Genomic DNA, 19,395 nt, shown 5'->3' on the forward strand with positions numbered 1-19,395 from the left:
GTAACTCCACTTTTCTGGTCTCGTTTTCACCAGGGCAACAGAAAAGCTGAGAAACGAATGATCAACAGGAAATACACTTTGGTTTAGGCAAAATCAGACTTGCTTTAATGCACAATATTATCTAAAAGGGGGAAAAAAAAGCTTATATGCTAGATATTTCTATCCAGACCGCTTTAAGGTTTATAAGGAGAATTCCGTAACTTATGTTAGGAGTGACAATTACATAGACCACACGGGCCTAATTGTCACCTTAATCCAAGGTGAATTCTCTCAGCTTGCATTTTGTACACATAACAATGAGAGAATATATACAAGTCATTTCTTATACTACACAGCAGATTAAGCGCAGTTTGAATGAGGCAACATAAAATGTGAGTTAAGAGGAAGTCAAGACCACACGTGGTAGAAGCGAGGAAGAGAATCAAGGCAGACGATGGTTTTGTAAGGTTTCACGACATATATATTTAAGAATTTCTGGGAATTATTTGAACCCGTATTCTACCATGCAAACTTTTAATTTAGATCTAATCCTGTATAGAAAGCCTGCGTTTTTTCAAAGAATATAAAAATTACATTATCTTTCATCTAAAGACACCACAAAGATGACCACTGACATAGATCTGAAAGGACAGGAAGATGTGAGACGAGAGAATGTCTGGGCTAGAGGCGGGGAAACAAGGAACAGCAAGAGATGAAAACAGGCGACAGGGGATGAGATGTATTTCATGCTGGTTTAGCTAATTATGCTGTTATTTTGCCATGATAAGATCATCAAAATGTCTTCCTGTAAACTTGCATCCTATTCATCAATACCCTCTGGACCCAGCATAATTTGGAAGGTAAAGGCACAAGGTGAGGACTCCCCTTTTCCTGTAACCTTGCTGTTCCAGTCAATGCCGCCCCAGCAATGGACCCTCCTCCTTCCAGGGGCCCTTGGTCCCAGTCTCTAGCACTCCCAGGACCAGCCTGGTAACAACCACCCCAGAGGTACCAGCACTAACCAGACAGGTGCCCCTCCAGGTGCTGGACATCTACTAACACGGAGCTCCTCCTCTGAGCTCTGGAGTTGTCAACACCAGCTTTACAATGTCTCTCATCTAAGGTTAAGTCATGACAACCCCAATGGCTTCCCTTGTTTTGAGCGTCAGATCTAGCTAAGCGCTGTAACTTCTTCCGTCAGTTTACTTTTTAGTTATTTCACTGCTCCTTTCTGCTTTTTGTTCTTCCAGGAGCTACTTAACCACTTCTTTCGATTAAATTCTGTTGAAATACAGTGTGTTTTCTGCTTTCCTGCCTAGACCCTAACTGACAGACATAGCGAACAACCTGAGTTCTCAAATCACTGAGCTTTCAATATCACCAGCCAAGGGCAGCTCATCGTTCATCCCCCTTCTCCCCAACCCTCCCAGCCCTAAAACGAACTTCTCTAAATTTTCACACCCATCATCTTTTTCCTTTATCTTCTCAGAAGTGTCCTATTCCTTTTCAAGACCAGGAAAGGAGAACCCTCCAAACTCCCAGGACCTCAGCTTATCAGTCCCATTTTTTTTTTTTTTACATCTGCAATCTCCAACTCCCCTGCCCTCAATGACTCACCCTTTCTCAGCCCACTAACGTGCTAAAGATCTCACCACACCATAGATCAATCCTGGATCCTCTCTGAAATTCTGACAGTGCCTCTATTTTCTTCCCTTGCTCCTCATCCATCCACTTCTTATCTAACTATCACGTCCATGACTATAAGTACCAAACAGATCATTAATATGCTTATTAGATCTAAATGTTTAGCCCTGACCCTCCCCAAACTGAACATTAAACTCACATTTTCAACCTTCTACTGTTATTACAAGGATTTCTCAAATGCACATCAAATGCAACTTATTAAATGGCTTACTATTCTCGATCAAATTAGTTTCCCCGCTGGGGACATGGCATTTCTACTTTCTCTGTCTTTCAAGTTGAAACAGTGTTTGCTTTCCTTTTGCCCACATTTTCATAGTAAACTATTCACTGGTTACCGCCCTGCCTGTCAATGGACGGTTTGAATCCTTTACATAGTACGTAACCCTACCATCGGCTACTAGCATCCAACACTGACTGAGCACTAAGTGCTAATTCTGGACAAAAAAGACTACAGTCACTGCCTCCACAGAGGTCACAGGGGAGAGGGCCACCTAGGATACCATAAAACATGGAGAAGCACACGGACGACATTTCCAAGAAAAAGTCGCAGGTGCCCGAAGGGGCTCGCAACACATCATCTGAATTTCTCCGACCGGGTCTCTCTCAACTGCATTGTTAGACTTTAATTGGTGCATTAACTGGTTCAGCTGTATTGTCTGCCACTGCAAGGAATCCGGAGCTTGGGTGAAGTGCGCGGCTTGGGGAGCAGCAGGTCATTCCCCGCCTGCCACGCCGCGTGGAGCCTTCTGATGGCCGCGGGTGCAGCAGGTGGCAACTCGGCAGACAGAGAACTCAAGGCTCGAGGGCAGAGGTGGTCACGCCACACTTCACTCTGGGGCCTGCAGCAGGCAGCGGCAGAGTGCTTGGGGAATCTCTTCATCGGGACACCCTCTGGAGGACAGGGCCCGTTTCTGTGGCCCCCACCCTCCCCACCCCACCTAGGCCGCTCGAGCGCTCACCTGCGCCGCACTCCGAGGACCCCGAGGACCTCCCCCGCCAAAGAGCTGTGCGTCCGCCCTGGGTCGCGCACTCGCCCCTGTCCGCTGCTCTTGAGCTCGCGCGGCGTGCACTCTGTCGCCGTGCCGCTCGACCCGATCCGGTAGTGGCTGAAGCGGGGCCTAGGAGAGGCTAGCCGCGGGACCCTAACGAGCGAGCAACATCAGCTATTACCCGACCGGAGCTGCGCGGGAGTGAGGTCACGAGGAGGAGGGGGCGTGGCCCGCCTTCTTCGGTGCCCGGCGAAGTACCGTGAGGAGCTGCGCTGGCCACCTCCCCCTACCGCTACGTCTTCCTGCCCAGCCTATTGTATTTGACCTCTGCTTTGACGTCATATGCCAAAGCTCAATAATTGGGCCGGTAGGCGGAGCCTGCGGGATTGGAGGAGCAGCGCGCTTGCGCACATCGCGTGTCTCGGGCCACACGCCGGAAAGACGCCCTACTCCTGGGCCCGCGGGAGGAAGTGTCCGGGTCCCGGAGGGCGGGGTTTGCAGCCTTGGAGGTCGCCATGACTACCGAGCCCAAGGACCCTGTGGACGACTTGGCTCCCGAGCCTGCGGTGCCGTCGCTTGTGGATCGTTACTTTACTCGCTGGTACAAAGCAGGTAAGTGAGGAATGATGTTCGTCTCTCCTGGGCCCCATTGGCAATATGATGACAGATCATAAGCCACGCGCACTCTCCCCACAGCGGAAGGAACTGGATCTCTGTTCCCCTCTAGGCCAAGGGAATGCAGAGACAAGGAAAAACAGCAGGGTGCATTCTGGGGAGGGTGAGTGCAGTGCGAGTTTAGGAGGGTGGGTTACTTGGGGGAAGATGATAGATCTCGGTGAGATCTCCGAGGGAGATAGGAACTGGCTTCCAATCTCCTTGAGTACCTAAAGGGTTTTAAGGGACTCAGTGCACCATAAAATGATTTAAACAATCAGGTCGAAACTAAGCTAGAGGCATAGGGAGTGAGAAAAGAGTGTGGGTTAGAAAGAGGCATTTAGATAGCAGATGCTTCTAATTGTTTTGCTGGAGAAGACTCTTGAGAGTCCCTTGGACAGCAAAATCAAACCAGCCAATCCTAAAGGAAATCTGCTCCGAATGTTCATTGGAAGGACTGATGTTGAAGCTCCAATACTTCAGCCACCTGATGCAAAGAGCCAACTCATTGGAAAAGACCCTGATGCTGGAAAAGATTGAAGCAAGAGAAGGGGTGGGGGGCGGGGGCAGGTGACAGGATGTGGTGGTTGGATGGCATCACCACCTCAATGGGCATGAGTTTGAACAAACGCCCAGAGATAGTGAAGGACAGCGAAGCCTGGTGTGCTGCAGTCCATGGAGTGGCAAAGAGTCAGACACAACTGAGCTACTGAACAACAAGAAAGCCTAATCTATTACACTTTGCCACTTCCTGGTGGCTCAGTGGTAAAGAATCTGCCTACAATGCAGGCAACCCCAGGTTCGATCCCTGGGTCGGGAAAATCCCCTGGAGAGGGGAATGGCAACCCACTCCAGTATTCTTGCCTGAAAAATCCCAGGGACAGAAGAGCCTGGTGGGCTACAGTCCATGGGGTCGCAAAGAGTTGAACACGACTGAGTGACTAACATACACTTACAAGTAGGTATCCTATTGGAGAGCTTCTGTGTACCTTCAAATAAGAGTGATGGGAGCATCACTGGAGACCCTCCTCCACATCCTTGCTTATATTCATTCAGGGATAATAGGTGTAATCATTTTTTGCAATATTGAAATATTTTATAATAGCATATGTCTTATTGGCCAAATTTTGTGTAACCAACCATCAGGTTTATCCTAGATTGAGGGACTTCCTGGAATGCATGAGTTTGAGTGCTAACATGAGGACAGTCCTGGGCAAACCAAGATGAGTTACTCTAAAATTGACCAAGAAAACATGTGCTACTATATTAAAAAGATGCATCACTAATCATCACTTTTTTTTCTAATAGAATTAACGAGTATAATCATTTTAAAGTGAGGATAAAACAAGATGGAGCAAAGAATTAACATCACTTTGACATTGAATGAATGATTCCATCTGGTCCAGATTTAACTCCTTTATAGGAAGCCTTTAGGTGTATCTTTTTGAGTAATGAGGGGATACCAGTGACATAGGTATCTAGTCTTCACAATTAACTATCTTTATGAACCAAAGAAAGTACCACACAGTGGCAGTAAATACTGACTCAAGAGCCATAGACGCATTCATTTCTTCTAGATGTCAAAGGAAAACCCTGTGAAGACCACTGTATACTACAGCACTCTAACCGGTAAGCAAATTGGAAATTTTAAATTATTAAAAAAAATTTTTTTTCTGGTATTGTAGCCTGGTATGGTCTTATACTGAATATTCACTAAATTATTATCTTCCACTGTGTAGAGATGGTATTATATATATAATAGGCGTTTAGTTGACAAGAATGAGTTTTTCAATGCTTACACTAAACAAGTAAACTTGATTACTCAGACATCCAAATGGAGGACCATACCCTTAGTCAGCCAGCTACTACTTCAAGTAACCAGCCCGTGCCTAATCGTGGAATTGCCCGAGCCCATGGAGAGGGCCAGGGTGGAAACACAGATGTACATATGATGCCTCAGTGCTATCTAACACCTTGGTACTCTCCCCTTTTAGGGGAAGGAAATTCAATCCCATTTTCTCCATTTTTATTATTGTATTCTTCAGTTAAGCTCCAATAGTAGCTGGGGAAAAAAAATGCGGGGGAGGGGTGGGTGGGGAGGGAATGACAGGTTGACTAAACAAATGTCAGCTCAGCTCTTCTTGTGCCAGTAGGAATACTATGTTATAGGAGGAAGAATTATACCATGCAGTAATATTGGATCAATTTTCGCTCCTCATAGAATATGTGTCATCACGTTGGCAGGATCTCATCCAGTTCTTCAAAGTGGAAAAACAATTAAAAGCATTTCTTATCAAATCAGTACCAACTGTAGCAGACTTCAGAACAAAGTCTCTGGGAAATTTAAGCGGGTATGTACCTGTATTTCTTTACTTAAATCCTCTATTATCAGAATAATGATAGAGCCAGTCAGTCTTATAACCAGCAATATATACTCAGTGCACTTCCCTGGCAGCTAGAGATGATTTTAAGAATCATCTTGAACTTTTAACTCTAAAAGAAATTTTCAGACCAAAAAGATAAGGTATTTCAAAAGGTATATTACCTGTCATATAGGCTCTGCACCACCATCCCTACCATCCCCAGGATAAAGGATGGAGAAAGTGGGCCTTTGAAAGAATAACTCTAATACCAATATAAGAAAATATTTTGTCCCTTCTAATTTTATTAAACCAGTATGTCAAATTTTATAAACTCTAGATCAATGCTTTTTTGTCACATATTTTCACATGTGAATTTAAAAGAGAAAAACACAGTTCTGGGGTAGTGAAAAAAAAAATCAGTCTTAAAATACACAGTATTTGCTTCATATCATTTCCTATTCCTAAATCATTGCCAGTTTAGTACACATTTAGCTATACTTTCTTCTCCAAATAGTGTTCAGTTATATAAAAATGTTACCTCTATCCTCTACAACTGTATGCAAGACCAATATTATTAAAGGAGGGTATCACACCAAGGACAATTCAATACCATACTAAAATATCCTGACAAAGCCCCCAGATAGGAAAGTTTGAGTAGATGACTTCAGTTCAGTTCAGTTCAGTCGTTTAGTCGTGTCCAACTCTTTGCAACCCCATGGACTGCAGCACCCTGGGCCCCCCGTCCATCACCAACTCCCGGAGTTTACTCAAACTCATGTCCATGGAGTCGGTGATGCCATCCAACCATCTCATCCTCTGTCGTCCCCTTCTCCTCCTGCCCTCAACCTTTCCCAGCGTCAGGGTCTTTTCAAATGAGTCAGTTCTTTGCATCAGGTGGCCAAAGTATTGGAGTTTCAGCTTCAACATCAGTCCTTCCAATGAACATTCAGGACTGATTTCCTTTAGGATGGACTGGATGGATCTCCTTGCAGTCCAAGGGACTCTTAAGAGTCTTCTCCAACACCACAGTTCAAAAGCATCAATTCTTCGGCGCTCAGCTTTCTTCACAGTCCAACTCTCACATCCATACATGACTATTGGAAAAACCATAGCCTTGACTAGATGGACCTTTGATGGCAAAGTAATGTCTCTGCATTTTAATATGCTATCTAGGTTGGTCATAACTTTTCTTCCAAGGAGTGTCTTTTAATTTCATGGCTGCAGTCACCATCTGCAGTGATTTTCATTTACTGAGTTCATACAAAGAGTTTCTGCTAATTACCCTCACTGTTCTGTAAGACCCTTGTTTATACTAGGCCTAAAGGCCTCTAATAACCTGCCTTATAATTATTTTTTTCCTCCTCATTCAAGAAGAAAATGGACTTTAAAAAGCATGGACCATTCTTTGAAATCTACAAACTACAAGTAACAGTTAGTGCTTCTGATGTTCCTGTGATAAATCTTTGTCCAAAACAGTAACACCATTGTTACAACTGAGGAACAGAGAGGGACCTGCATATGGAACCCTCTGTAGATAAACTTTGATTGGATCTCAGCACTGCTCATCATTTATTCTCCTAAGGGAGGTGACAACAAGGGGTTAAAACACTTCTTTTTGACACAGACCCAGTGGTAGAGAAACCATCTAGGATGAATCTCTGCTTCTCCCAAAAGTGGGAGTCACACTGACTAGTATTTTGAAACAAAGTCACCACATACCAGAGAAGTGAAGCGTGTGCTAACACCACCTGAATACTGTCTAATAATATTGTGAGTGGTAAAGAGGCCCTAAAGAACAGTATCTAGACCTCAAATGTTCACTGCAATAAAAATTCCCGGAAGGAAAGAGCAACACATGAGACATGCCTGCATCCATTTCCTGTGAGCCTTCTTGTAGGCATTTGTCAGAACCTCTCCTGATACATCCATACAGTGGAGTACGTGAAACTAAAACCATGCCATGACATTCAGACTGAAGTCAAAATGCAGTATTCACTAGTGGGAGATGGGGTAAGGAGTAAATTACTCCTAACTGCTCCTGAAAACTTTTCTGTTCTCCACATTTTCCTGAAAGTGCATTTTTTAAAAAATTAGAACAAAGATCCCTCTTCAAAAAGCCTTAGTGATTGACCCTAATAAAGAAGTCCTTTCATATATTAAAGTTCTAATATAAAACTAAGTGGGAATCTTAATGAAACTTTGTATGACATTGCTGTCGTTTGCTATAATATTGGATTTTATATTGTTTATTGATAAGATTTCCCTGCCCTTTGGATATCTTTACACTTGGATATATGGAGCTTTCTCATATACAGTTAAATATAATGTATAATGAAATATATTCTTAATATGTAACTAAACTATTATCACGTGTGTCTGACTGCTTTTACCCCTAGAGCTTAGGATGTTACCTGACCCGTAGCAGGCATTTAATATATAAATGTTTGAAGAAATGAATTTTTTTTCTGTGCTTTACTCATTTTTACTTAAAACACGAATTCCAGGAATATATGCTGTTGTAACACTGAGGGCTGCCTCTCAAAGAAAAATGAAAATGCACATCAATTAATTTTTCTTCCCTTTTATTACCAGGGGGCACAGTTTCTCACAGAACTTGCACCTCTGTGTAAGATTTACTGCTCAGATGGAGAAGAATATACCATATCTAGGTAAGTTACTTTTGAACTGCAACTTTGGAGAAACAAAGGAGGTTAATATTTTTCTTCAAAACAATTTTTTTTTTTTTTAACTAGCTGTGTTAGAGGACGGTTGATGGAAGTGAATGAAAACATTCTCCATAAACCATCTATTCTTCAAGAGAAGGTAAAAAGGGCTGGGGAAGTAGGAGCCCATCCAGCACTTCTTATTTTATTTTTGTACCATTCAACATTAAATATTGTTTCCTTTCTAGCCATCTACTGAGGGCTACATTGCAGTTGTGTTGCCTAAATTTGAAGAAAGTAAAAGCATAACAGAAGGGTTACTGACACAAAAGGAGTACGAAGAAGTTGTGGTGAAACGCCTCAGAGCCACAACAGCTGCCTCGTGAGGGCCGAGGCCTGAGACGGAGAGAGCAGCACCGCCTCCTTGTCCTCACTGGCCTAGTCCGCGCTCCGAGGACAGACCAGCACGGGCGAAGCTGACCTCACACCCGGCCGCCGCAGGGAGGCCCGGACTGAAAACCTGACCAAGTTTTCCTTCTTTGTCTAGCATAACAAGCCTCAGTTCTACTTTGTCTTCCACCTCCCAGATCTGACTACCCATGTACTCACTCACTCTGTTCTTCTCTTGCTTTTCTCTAACTAGCAAGCAAGAGATGTTTTCCTGGTTAAAAACCAACAAACAAAGCATTTTGAGGAAAAATATACTCATCATCCTGTAGCCCATTAATAAGTACTACGTTTTGACATAATTCTGTTTGAATGTTATAGCATGCTAATTGTTTTTGCCTCAATTTTCCGTCATGTTGAAGCTGAAGACAACCGGCCTTTCTTCCCCAGTCTGCTTCAGTGTGACACCACCGAAACGTCTGGTCTTACTTAGGTTGCCAAGAAGAGGCAAGGGTGTAGTTTGCCTTCTCTGTTCCTACAGGTTGGCCTTCAGCTCTGAACAGTGTAGCACTGGCTTCTTAATGGGGACACATGAAAAGGCCTGAAAGGGGCTTTGCTAACATGGAAGTATAAGCATGTGGTGTTAAGTAACACGTGTATTTGTGGTCACTCATTCTCACACTTCAGTTACAGGATAACCAGTGAAGAAGTTATTATACTTTACAGACACAGATGCCTTTGAACAGAAAAAAAGCTTTCATATTTAAAGAAACAAAAATCTATGAATTTATGGTTTAAGATTATATATTTATAATGAATTTCAAATAAAAGGGCTTTTTAAATTGTTATTTTTCCTTAAGGGCTGCAATGCATACAAACATACAAATATTTGTTTTTAAATAAAAGTTACCATTGATGTGTAAATTCTTTTGGACTTCCATCATCTTTTGCTGTTCAAGTTCTAAGTTATCCCTTTCCCATCCCCCACTTGCACTCTGACCTGGACGTGAAACAATGGACTGGTTAAAAATTGGGAAAGGAGTACTTCAACATTGTATATTGTCACTCTGCTTATTTAACTTATATGCAGAGTATATCATGAGAAACACTGGGCTGGATGAAACACAAGCTGGAAGCAAGATTGCCAGGAGAAATAGCAATAACATCAGATATGCAGATGACACCACCCTTATGGCAAAAAGTGAAGAGGAACTAAAAAGCCTCTTGATGAAGGTGAAAGAGGAGAGTGAAAAAGCTGGCTTAAAACTCAGCATTCAAAAAACGAAGATGGCATCTGTCCCATCACTTCGTGGCAAACAGATGGTGAAAAAATGGAACAGTGACAAAGTCTTTCTTTTCTTGGGCCCCAAAATCATTGTAGACAGTGACTCCAGCCATGAAATTAAAAGACACTTGCTCCTTGGAAGAAAAACTATGACAAATCTAGACAGCATATTAAAAAGCTGAGACATCACTTTGCTGTCCAAGGTCCCCGTATAGTCAAAGCTACGGTTTTTCCAGCAGTCACGTATGGATGTGAGAGTTGGACCATAAAGAAGGCTGAGTGCCAAAGAATTGATGCTTTCAAACTGTAGTGCTAGAGAAGACTCTTGAGAGTCCCTTGGACAGCAAGGAGATCAAACCAGTCAATCTTAAAGGAAATCAACCCTGAATATTCATTTTAAGAACTGATGCTGAAACTCCAATACTTTGGCTATCTGATAGGAAGAGCTAACTCAAAGGAAAAGACCTTGATGCTGGGAAAGATTGAGGGCAGCAGGAGAAGGGGATGACAGGATGAGATGGTCGGATGGCTTCATCGACTCAATGGACATGAGTTTCAGCAAACTCTGGGAGATAGTGAAGGACAGGGAAGCCTGGCGCGCTGTGGTCCATGGGGTCACAAAGTTGGACACAACCTTGCATGTGAACAACAATTCTCATTTCAAGTATATAAGCTCTTTTGTGAATAGTTTTAAAATTATTTTTGATTTATAATGAAAATTCTTTTAAGTGCCAGCCTGACTGTCCCCTAAGTATACCCACCAGACATGATGTAAGTAGTAACTCTGAACCTCTGCTCTGATAGTACTGTGAGCTCAAAGTGTAAGCGTAAACCAGTAAATCCCCATTTGATGTAGCACAAATGATTCCCAGAGATGTCATAAAACAAAGATACTAAAGATAGTAAAAAAAAAAATTATATATCTGTTTTACATATACTCTTAACAGCATTCTCCCATTATTTCCATTGTAATTTAAAAGAATATTTTGGTTTCAGGGAATAAATATCATGTTTGGTGATTTCTATAAAGAAATATTTTATAAAGGTCATAACAAAAGCTGACTACATGCCATTTTCTCTCGAAGGCCTACAGTAAATTCAAGTTTCCTTCAATAAAACACTGACTAGCTAGGTGGTAGTTCTGTGGTTCTTCAGGATCGGGTGCATATTCATTATGAGTGCTGAACCAGATAATTATCATCAGACAAGCCTGTAGAAATACTGCCTTTTGGCAACTGGCATGTCCTGTTAGATTTCAAAATGAATTTCAAAGCACTGTGATAAAAGAACAGAAAAACAAAGTTAACAATACAGCATCAGGACAGAACTTATAACCGGATCCTACAAACCCACCCCTCAAAAACAAGAGCTTTGAACCCTAAAATTTAAAAGACTAAAGATGTTTATTTGTTTTATAATGAACATTCCAAAGGCACGTATATAAAATGTATGTTTACTCAGAATTTAAACAGCTTAGTTCAGTTATTCTGTCTTCTATCTTACATTCGATCAGTCGCTACTGAGAAGTACAAAAACTACTTCTGAAGCCAGTAACAGAGGCTTAGGCTTCCAACTAACACTCGGCAGAAACAAGCCAGCCGCGCTACAGCGAGAACTACAAGCACTTCCTAGCGAGCGTCCCTCTAGGATTTTGTGGCGTAAGCTCCATGATCCTGCTTTTGGGAAGGGAGAGGAGAGGGGCATGCATCACAGTAGACTGCCTGTGCTCTGAAACATTAGAGAACAAACGTGCGCTCTTAGGATGGATGACCTGGCCCAGAGGGGAAGGCAGAGGCCCAGACATTCTCAGTGGACAGGAGGGAGTGAAGAGGAGCCCACAGGCTTGTGGGAAACCCTGCATCACCGAGACTATTGGGCGTCTGCTGCTGCAAGTTAGTGTCCTAGATGGGAAGCTTAAATTTATAAAACAGTTACGGTAAAATATGCCATCAGTGAGCATATATTTACAATAGCTTCTTTGGATTAAACTGTCGTTAAGACAGTTGGGATATTTGGTCTGACTTATTAAAGAACATTATTCAAAGCAGTGTCCCATTTTAAAATCACCCTGCAATTAGAAATACAGCAACTACCATGGCATTTATTAGTTGTCAGAAAGCTTCACAATCGATTTCATGATCAGAAAATAAAGCAAGATTTCAGTTTGTTTTCTCTGCAAAACTGTTGAATTTCTGAAACAAAGGATCATTTGCTTTCTAAAATAGTCAGTGTTGCCACATGGTGTTCCCAAGATCCGACCTCAAAAGTCTCTCAAGTTTTACCATCCACAGTTGTAACTGAGACCCATCTGTTGTTTTCCATCTAAAGCTGGAAAGAATTGAGATAATTAGTATCTGCTTTACTCTTAAAATAAAAATCACAAAATTAAACTATTTTCTTTTGCCTTTTCAATTACAATAATTTTTAAAATTTGAGTTTAAGACAGAGAAATCATCTCACCTTCTTCAACAGTTTATGGCAAAGTGAGAGAAGCTGAACCAAAAGAGCCATCATGGGCCTTGCCTTTGTAATACACTTATCAACCTATAGTGACAGAAAGCAAGCAGGTCAGATTCTTACCAGGGGGCCTTCAAAAGACTTTGTCATCTACAGTTTCACCATTATAGAAATCTAAGGGGTGTCAGAGGGTATATAGATTAAGGTATCTGAACTGACTTGATGAATCGAGGCCCCAGAACACAGAAGCGGCAATTGCTGCTGAAGTCTCGTGCGTGCCAACTTCATGGAACCTCAGGAAGAATGAATGGAAAACCAACCTGCTCTATTTCAGACCATTTATGGCTTCTCGGTGTGCACCAAACAGTGGCAGTGAACCCCTAACTTGCAGTCCCTTGCACTCTACTTTGCTGCACACAAACTTCCTAAGATAAACAATAGGAGCCTTTCTCTCTGAAGGGTCTGTGCCCTAGACAGGTGATGATGGTGAGATTTAGGGGCAGCTGCTCAGTGCTATGGCATTAATCATGTCCAAAAAGCTAATTTATCTGGTGAACCTACTGCTCCCTGAGGTCAGTTATAACTGCAGATGATAAATAGTTCTTGTAGTTGAGGCAGGAAAAATGGAAATAAATTGTAGTTTGGGTATCAACACTTTATCTGGAGAGAGAGGCTGGAAGCTAACCTAATAAAAAAAGGAGCGTGAAAGTTTCTCAAGTGCCTTCCTGCATGTCCCACTGTCCCTTTTACCTTTAGAAACACTTGATTCTGTAAAGGTGTCTTAATTATTGTCTGGAGCTGGTGGCAGAGAGGAACAAACTTGTTTATTTCCAGGAGAAGCATAAGTTTGTCATCATCTTTCAGCTGAAATGTAAATATGGCAGTTATAACAATTCCAATGAAACTCCACCTTTTAAACATCAAATACCGTTATACCTTAATAATACACTCTCAAAATGAGTATTTATGACATCACCACCAGGACCAGGCAGGGGGGTATGTGAATTACCTGTTTTGAGAAAGCTTGTACACTTGAAGCAAGCTTCAAGCCCTCTTCAGCAAAAACCTGGTGGGAAGGAAAAACATCACTACTTTAGGTGCATGTCTTCTACTGGTACCAAGAACACTCATAGATAATTTTCATATGGAATTTTAAAACTAAAACCTAACCTTAAACACCTCTCATGGAACTCCTAAGGTTTTTGTTGTATCCAGGAAAACACAAGAGTTTAACTCTATCCACAAGCAGATTTCCCAGACCTGATGCAAACTTATCCCTGCAGAGGCTGCTCTACGTGTGGCCACCTCCAATTACCGTGGAGGATTCCGAGATACTTAGAAAAATTATGTCTGGGTTTCTGGATGGATCCAAAGTTCATCCCATAATACCCCCAATTATAAAAGGGTGATGAATCTTGGAACATAAGGTCAAAAGCATTAGAACATTTGTTTCTGCTTCTGGCTTAGCAACAGAGAATCTGTCACCCATACATGTTCTTCAACCAGCCATCTGAAGGGACCAATTCAGATTAGATTTTCACTACTTACCACACATTCTATGATTTATTAGTAAGCAGAATAGGATGACAGGAAGGAATGCTGGAAACTAGAATATTCAGGATGATTATTTTTAAATGGTACATAGAATCTTTTAGAGTGAGAGATACCAGGGAAATGAAGACATAGCTTTAGGTGGCAACAGTAAGAGTAAAAAGAACTGGGTAAATTTGAGAGTGATTTTTGAAGAAAAATAATAGATCTTCGTAATAAATTAGATAAAGCATAAGAAGAAGGAGAAAATAATTTCAGGGTTAACTTTAACCCTCTTTCTAACAGCCTTGCTATCATGGGATAAACTGATCTCAGGGTCAAATAGCCCTTTACATCCTTCCTTAGCCTTTAAAAGGGAAACCAATGTGTTTCACACCAACGTTCCAACTTAATGGGATGACTCACTTAACCCACATTTTCCTCTTCATCTTTCCACATTACCACTTTCCCTTGTACGTGTCGGCTCTTCCCTTCTAGCCTGCAAATCCCTAGCAGCAAGATCCCTGTCTCACAGAGTATCATGTTCTCAAAACCACCTGAAAGCTGATGACTCCTAAGTCTCTCTGTCTATTCTTGAGCTATCCTGACATGAACTGTGCGTTTACTTGAGCAAAACTACATGCTTGATTTCCAGCCTCTAAATCCAATGTTGTCCCTCTGTTCCTTATCTCAGTAAATGGCGCTACTGTTTACCCTGCTGGTCAAACCAAAAACCTTTGAAAACAGAAGTCAGGTCATGCCATTGCAAAACCCTTGATGAGTTTTCTATCATTCTTGGGAAAAAAAAAAAAAATCAAGGTTTTTCCCAAGGCTCAGAGATGTCATATGTTACCACCTTCCTTCTTGTTCATTCCATTCCACCCACGCCTGTCTCCTTGTTCTTCAGACACCTGCACTTCCTGTACCTCAGGGCCTCGGCACTTGTTCTGTCTGCCAAAAATACTCTACCCCCAAGATATCTGTCTAGCTCACTCTCTCAACACTCTTCTCAAATGCTACCTCCTTAAAGAAGTCTTCTGACCACCCCTCTATCACTTACATGTTTTTACCTCTAAGTATTTCTACATGGGCGTTATATACTTAATTGTATATTGTCTATCTGCTCCCACTAGAATGTAAGCTCCATGGGGAGCGGAGGGGGCTTCCTTTTGTTCACTTTTCTCCACAGAGCTCTTAACCCCAGGAGCTGACACACCAGTACAAATTCAATGACTATTTGTAAACATTTTATGTAGACACTTCAGCAGATGTTGGTTTAATAAATAAGCTAACACAGGAAGAAGGTAAGAGTGGATATTTTGCAGTGAAATACTCCCTACGATGTGGTCTACCTTGGAGTGGATATGGGTCAAACTGAACAAAATGAATCCAGAATTTATTCCAACTTTTTAAACAGAGAAACAGCTCACTTATAGTCAGTTTTACAGAAAATTCCAAACAAAATATCTTCTGCAGTTCTTCTGACTCTGTTGACTGGCATCCTCTCAAGCTGAAATCCCTTTCCTGAAGAGGCTTAGGTGCAAGCACAGGGGAATGCCAAAGGAAACCAAAGGCGATAAAGTGATAGAAATTTCAAATGCAAGAATGCCCTTGGTTCTAGAGAGGCAGACTGACATGAGAGTCAGGGGAAATAAGAAAGGCATCTTGTAATCTCACCCATCTAAGCCTCTAAGTAAGGAAGGAGGATTAGAGTCAGGCCTAGGTGAAATTTCATAAGACACACAGGGCAGAAGGGCAAGTGTCAGTGCTTCTGTCTCTCCCTGAATGCCCCAAATCATCAGGACTGTGGAAGAAGGAAACTAACGTACTGAGAAGCTGTAATGGTATCAAGTCTGTGACAGATGCTTTCTTATGTGTTTCCTCATTTAATCAGTACTGTTCATCCAGTTCAATAATGAAGTCAAAAAGCTTTCCTAGTATTCAGGACAATATAAGAGATAGGCATCTGCTAACCGGATATTTTTACCTACTTGGGAAAACCTAAAACTCAATATTCCTCTAGTGACTATTAAAGCCCATTCTACTTTATCCCTATTTTTTTTCCCAAAAAGATAACCATTTTTTAGATTTAGCTGTAAAATATGCTGTGCACACCCTTGACTTTTCTACCACTCTTCTACTATACGCGTGTGTTGTGTATACAGGTAAACACACTAATATGATACAGTAAATCATTTAGAAAACTGTTACCAACTTTTAGTCCAGAATTAAAGTATTAAAATAGAAATTAAACATACCTCTAGTTGATGAATTAAATCCTGGTAAGTTTTTAGTGGCCCCTCTCCCCTGAAATAAAATAATTATTAAGGAGGTAAGAAAAAGTTATTGCCTAGAAATTGATTTTGTATTAAAGTTTTAGAGCATCCTGTGTATTTACAGATCCAAAATTTTGAAGAATAATATTGAAGAGACGAGTAACACTGTCACTCTTCTTAAAGCAGCTTCAATATTTAACTCTTACCTCTTAAGGCACTTTTAAAAACTGGTAAACATTATATATGTTAATTTTATAATGTAAAGAAAATTAAAACTGACATATTTAAGTTTTTTCTTTTTTAACTTTCTTCATTTTGCTTCATAAACTCAAGATATGAGATCTGAAAAGGCCTTTGTTCCATAATGGATAAAAGATGAGACCAAAAATCAGGAAATTCTCATTTTTTATTCTGATTTCAACTATGGCAAGAACTGAGGTGATTTTGATGAGGCATGTCAGTTAAGTTTCAATTCTGAGTCTATAAAACAAGCAAAACAGTATTTGTGCTACCACTCTCATCAAGAAGATTAAGGAATATCACACTGAAAACTACCAAGAAGAATTAAGAACTTCACAAGTGAAAAGTAAATTACAACAAAGAGCAACAGAATACATTAAGAAGAGCAGCAGCCTAGGCATCAATCAGAAGATCTGAAATCTAGTAGGTACCAGTTTGGCCCTTAATAGCTACTAGTTATGAACACAATATTCTTTTACTCTGATAAACTGTTGTAAGGACAAATGAAATTATGAAGCAGAAACCACTTTAAAAACTATATGACACTGGTATGTGTGAAATCTTTAAAACTATAATGCATTAGAAAATCTAAAATACATAAATTATAAAGAAATATGAGTAACTGTAAATAAATGACAAAGAAACTATATAAATTGTTAAGACAACGTTAAATAATAGCCTTAAGAAAAACTATAAAACCGCTCAGGACAATTACAAAACCGGCGCTGTGAAGACTAACAGATGAGTCTCAGAAAAAAGCAACTAGATGAGGCTGGTGAGCCACCGTCTTAAGGGAAAACAGAAAGACCATGTGGGGGAGAAACAGGTATACTGACAGGGTGGGTAGAAAACAAAGCCAGCTTGAGAGTTTATGACAGTTATATTACCGAGACTTGAAGAATGACACAAGGTCTTAGACATTACAGAAAATCCATTTTATTTTCCTGAACATAGTGGTTCCTGACCAATAACCGTACCCCAGGAATAAGCCCCCCTCCACAGAGCTTTAGTTACCCCTTCTCTTCACAATAGAGCCTTTCGTGCTTCCTAGTCTCTGTGGGCCACGTGTCATCCCTTGCCAAGATGCACTAGTCTGACTCAGAAACAAAAACTGCTGACCATACAATCCTGAAATACCCTGAGATAAGAAACAAGAAATAAAAGGGACAGTCACAAACTTAAAAAAAAAATTTCTACTGAGGAATCCTTTACTTGGGAAGATTTTATATACCAAGGGTTTCCCTGGTGGCTCAGATGGTCAAGAATCTGCCTGCAAAGCAGGAGACCTGGGTTCAATCCTTGAGTCAGGAATATCTCCTGGAGAAGGCAATGGCAACCCACTCCAGTATTATTGCCTGGGGAGTTCCATGGACAGAGGAGCCTGGTGGGTTACAGACCAGGGAGGGTCACAAAAAGTTGGACATGACTGAGCAGCTAACATTTTCATTTTATATACCAAACTACATTTGGTAAGTAAAAATTTATTTTTTCAGTTTTTTAGCAGTTAAAAAAATTTTTTCATCTGATTTGTATCACCATGAGATAACTAGCATGATTCCAGTGCAAAGTAAAGATCTCTGTTTTTTCAGTTAATCTTCACATTTCAGTTAACCACATATCGAGTGTAGGTAAACAAATTCTATTTTACTTTCTTTTGCACACTTGACTCATCAGATTTTTAAGTAATATAAACTAAAAAAAGGAGGTCAAAACTAGTTTGAGAAAATTCAATTCTGGGAGAAGGTTGCTAAGAATTAAGAACAAAGGAAGGAAACCTGGGGGACAAAAAGATCTCCAATGATGGAAAATATGGAAAGATATTAACAAATGACTGCTGACCAGAGGCAAAATTATTCAACTCCTAGCATTTGTCCTTTACCCTCTGCAAGAATCATTTCTCTTGAAAAGGTAGAAGACATCATGAAGACAAGAATGACTCCCTTCCTCACTGCTCATCTTCCTTCCATGTGAAGAAATCTTCACGAACACAGCCTCCCTCACTTTCTCTGCACTCTCACTTGTCTCACCCCTCAGAAGAGGGTGGACGTTTACGGGTTTTTATTTTCAGTCTTTTTGCTGACTCCGCGAAAATAAATTGCACGTGGTAGCCCTTTCATTTTTCCTTCTTCTCTTGGTAGTAAAGGTACCCTTGGAATATATCTGGTCTTTCAAGTGTTTTAAGAGATACATTCTGCCCCCAGGGGGTAAGATTTCTTAATTCTAGGTATTATTTTTAAAAACCTATTTGCCTATGGCTATAAACTACACTATTCAGTATCAGCTTTATAAATGCCACTGGCCCCCATCTGCCTATTCTTTTGCTTATTTTTCAGTTAATTCTGAATTTGGGTGGAGAAAAAGGGGCTCTTTATTGAGCCCCAATTTCTTTGGAAGGACTGATGCTAAAGCTGAAACTCCAGTACTTTGGCCACCTCATGAGAAGAGTTGACTCATTGGAAAAGACTCTGATGCTGGGAGGAATTGGGGGCAGGAGGAGAAGGGGACGACAAAGGATGAGCTGGCTGGATGGTATCACTGACTCGATGGATGTGAGTCTTAGTGAACTCCGGGAGTTGGTGATGAACAGGAAGGCCTGGCGTGCTGCGATTCATGGGGTCGCAAAGAGTCGGACACGACTGAGCGACTAAACTGAACTGAAAGCTCACACAGTGGTAGAGATCCCAATTAGTTTAGCTGAGCTTCAGAACAAACGGATTACATTCCAGAATACGGAAACAACCGGCAGGCGTGGCCCACTGCTGGTTATAATTTCAAAGTCAAAATGAGTAGAAGAGAAGCCACAACATTGAAGATATCAAGTATTCTCCAGTTTTGAAAAATGGGTAAGATACATATCAGAAAATGAGT

At 41.1% G+C, this 19,395-nt stretch overlaps 3 protein-coding genes across 4 annotated transcripts in view; 1 reads left to right on the forward strand and 2 right to left on the reverse strand.

Annotated features, from left to right (window-relative positions):
- Nucleotides 1–2,835, reverse strand: part of ELP1 (elongator acetyltransferase complex subunit 1) — a 62,916-nt gene extending 60,081 nt beyond the window's left edge. Inside the window, exon 1 of the mRNA XM_061426427.1 lies at nt 2,643–2,835. The gene's annotated coding sequence lies outside the window, so the exon portion shown is untranslated. The remainder of the gene's footprint in view (nt 1–2,642) is intronic.
- Nucleotides 2,836–3,054: 219 nt separating this feature from the next.
- On the forward strand, nt 3,055–9,663 carry ABITRAM (actin binding transcription modulator). Its single transcript, XM_061426434.1, has 6 exons — nt 3,055–3,284; nt 4,904–4,955; nt 5,548–5,677; nt 8,282–8,358; nt 8,443–8,512; nt 8,601–9,663. Exons 1-6 carry the CDS (start codon nt 3,188–3,190, stop codon nt 8,736–8,738), a joined length of 564 nt encoding a protein of 187 aa, XP_061282418.1. The 5' UTR covers nt 3,055–3,187; the 3' UTR covers nt 8,739–9,663.
- A 1,745-nt stretch (nt 9,664–11,408) lies between these two features.
- The window catches only part of CTNNAL1 (catenin alpha like 1), a 56,693-nt gene continuing 48,706 nt past the window's right edge, over nt 11,409–19,395 (reverse strand). For both annotated transcript variants that reach the window (XM_061426430.1, XM_061426431.1), the window contains 5 exons: nt 16,270–16,318; nt 13,491–13,547; nt 13,232–13,345; nt 12,485–12,568; nt 11,409–12,352 (listed from right to left, as the gene is read on the reverse strand). In XM_061426430.1, the coding sequence (XP_061282414.1) occupies nt 12,347–12,352; nt 12,485–12,568; nt 13,232–13,345; nt 13,491–13,547; nt 16,270–16,318 (310 nt within the window). In that variant the 3' untranslated portion in view covers nt 11,409–12,346. The remainder of the gene's footprint in view (nt 12,353–12,484; nt 12,569–13,231; nt 13,346–13,490; nt 13,548–16,269; nt 16,319–19,395) is intronic.

Source organism: Bos javanicus, chromosome 8 (genome assembly GCF_032452875.1).
Source record: "Bos javanicus breed banteng chromosome 8, ARS-OSU_banteng_1.0, whole genome shotgun sequence".
NCBI lineage: Eukaryota > Metazoa > Chordata > Mammalia > Artiodactyla > Bovidae > Bos > Bos javanicus.

Bases quoted from the DNA above. Each gene is read 5' to 3' on its own strand.
- ABITRAM (XM_061426434.1), top strand. From the start codon at position 3,188: ATGACTACCGAGCCCAAGGACCCTGTGGACGACTTGGCTCCCGAGCCT. The intron at 5,678-8,281 runs GTATGTACCTGT...TTTTATTACCAG, and splicing joins TCTCTGGGAAATTTAAGCGG to GGGGCACAGTTTCTCACAGA. The intron at 8,513-8,600 runs GTAAAAAGGGCT...TTTCCTTTCTAG, and splicing joins CATCTATTCTTCAAGAGAAG to CCATCTACTGAGGGCTACAT.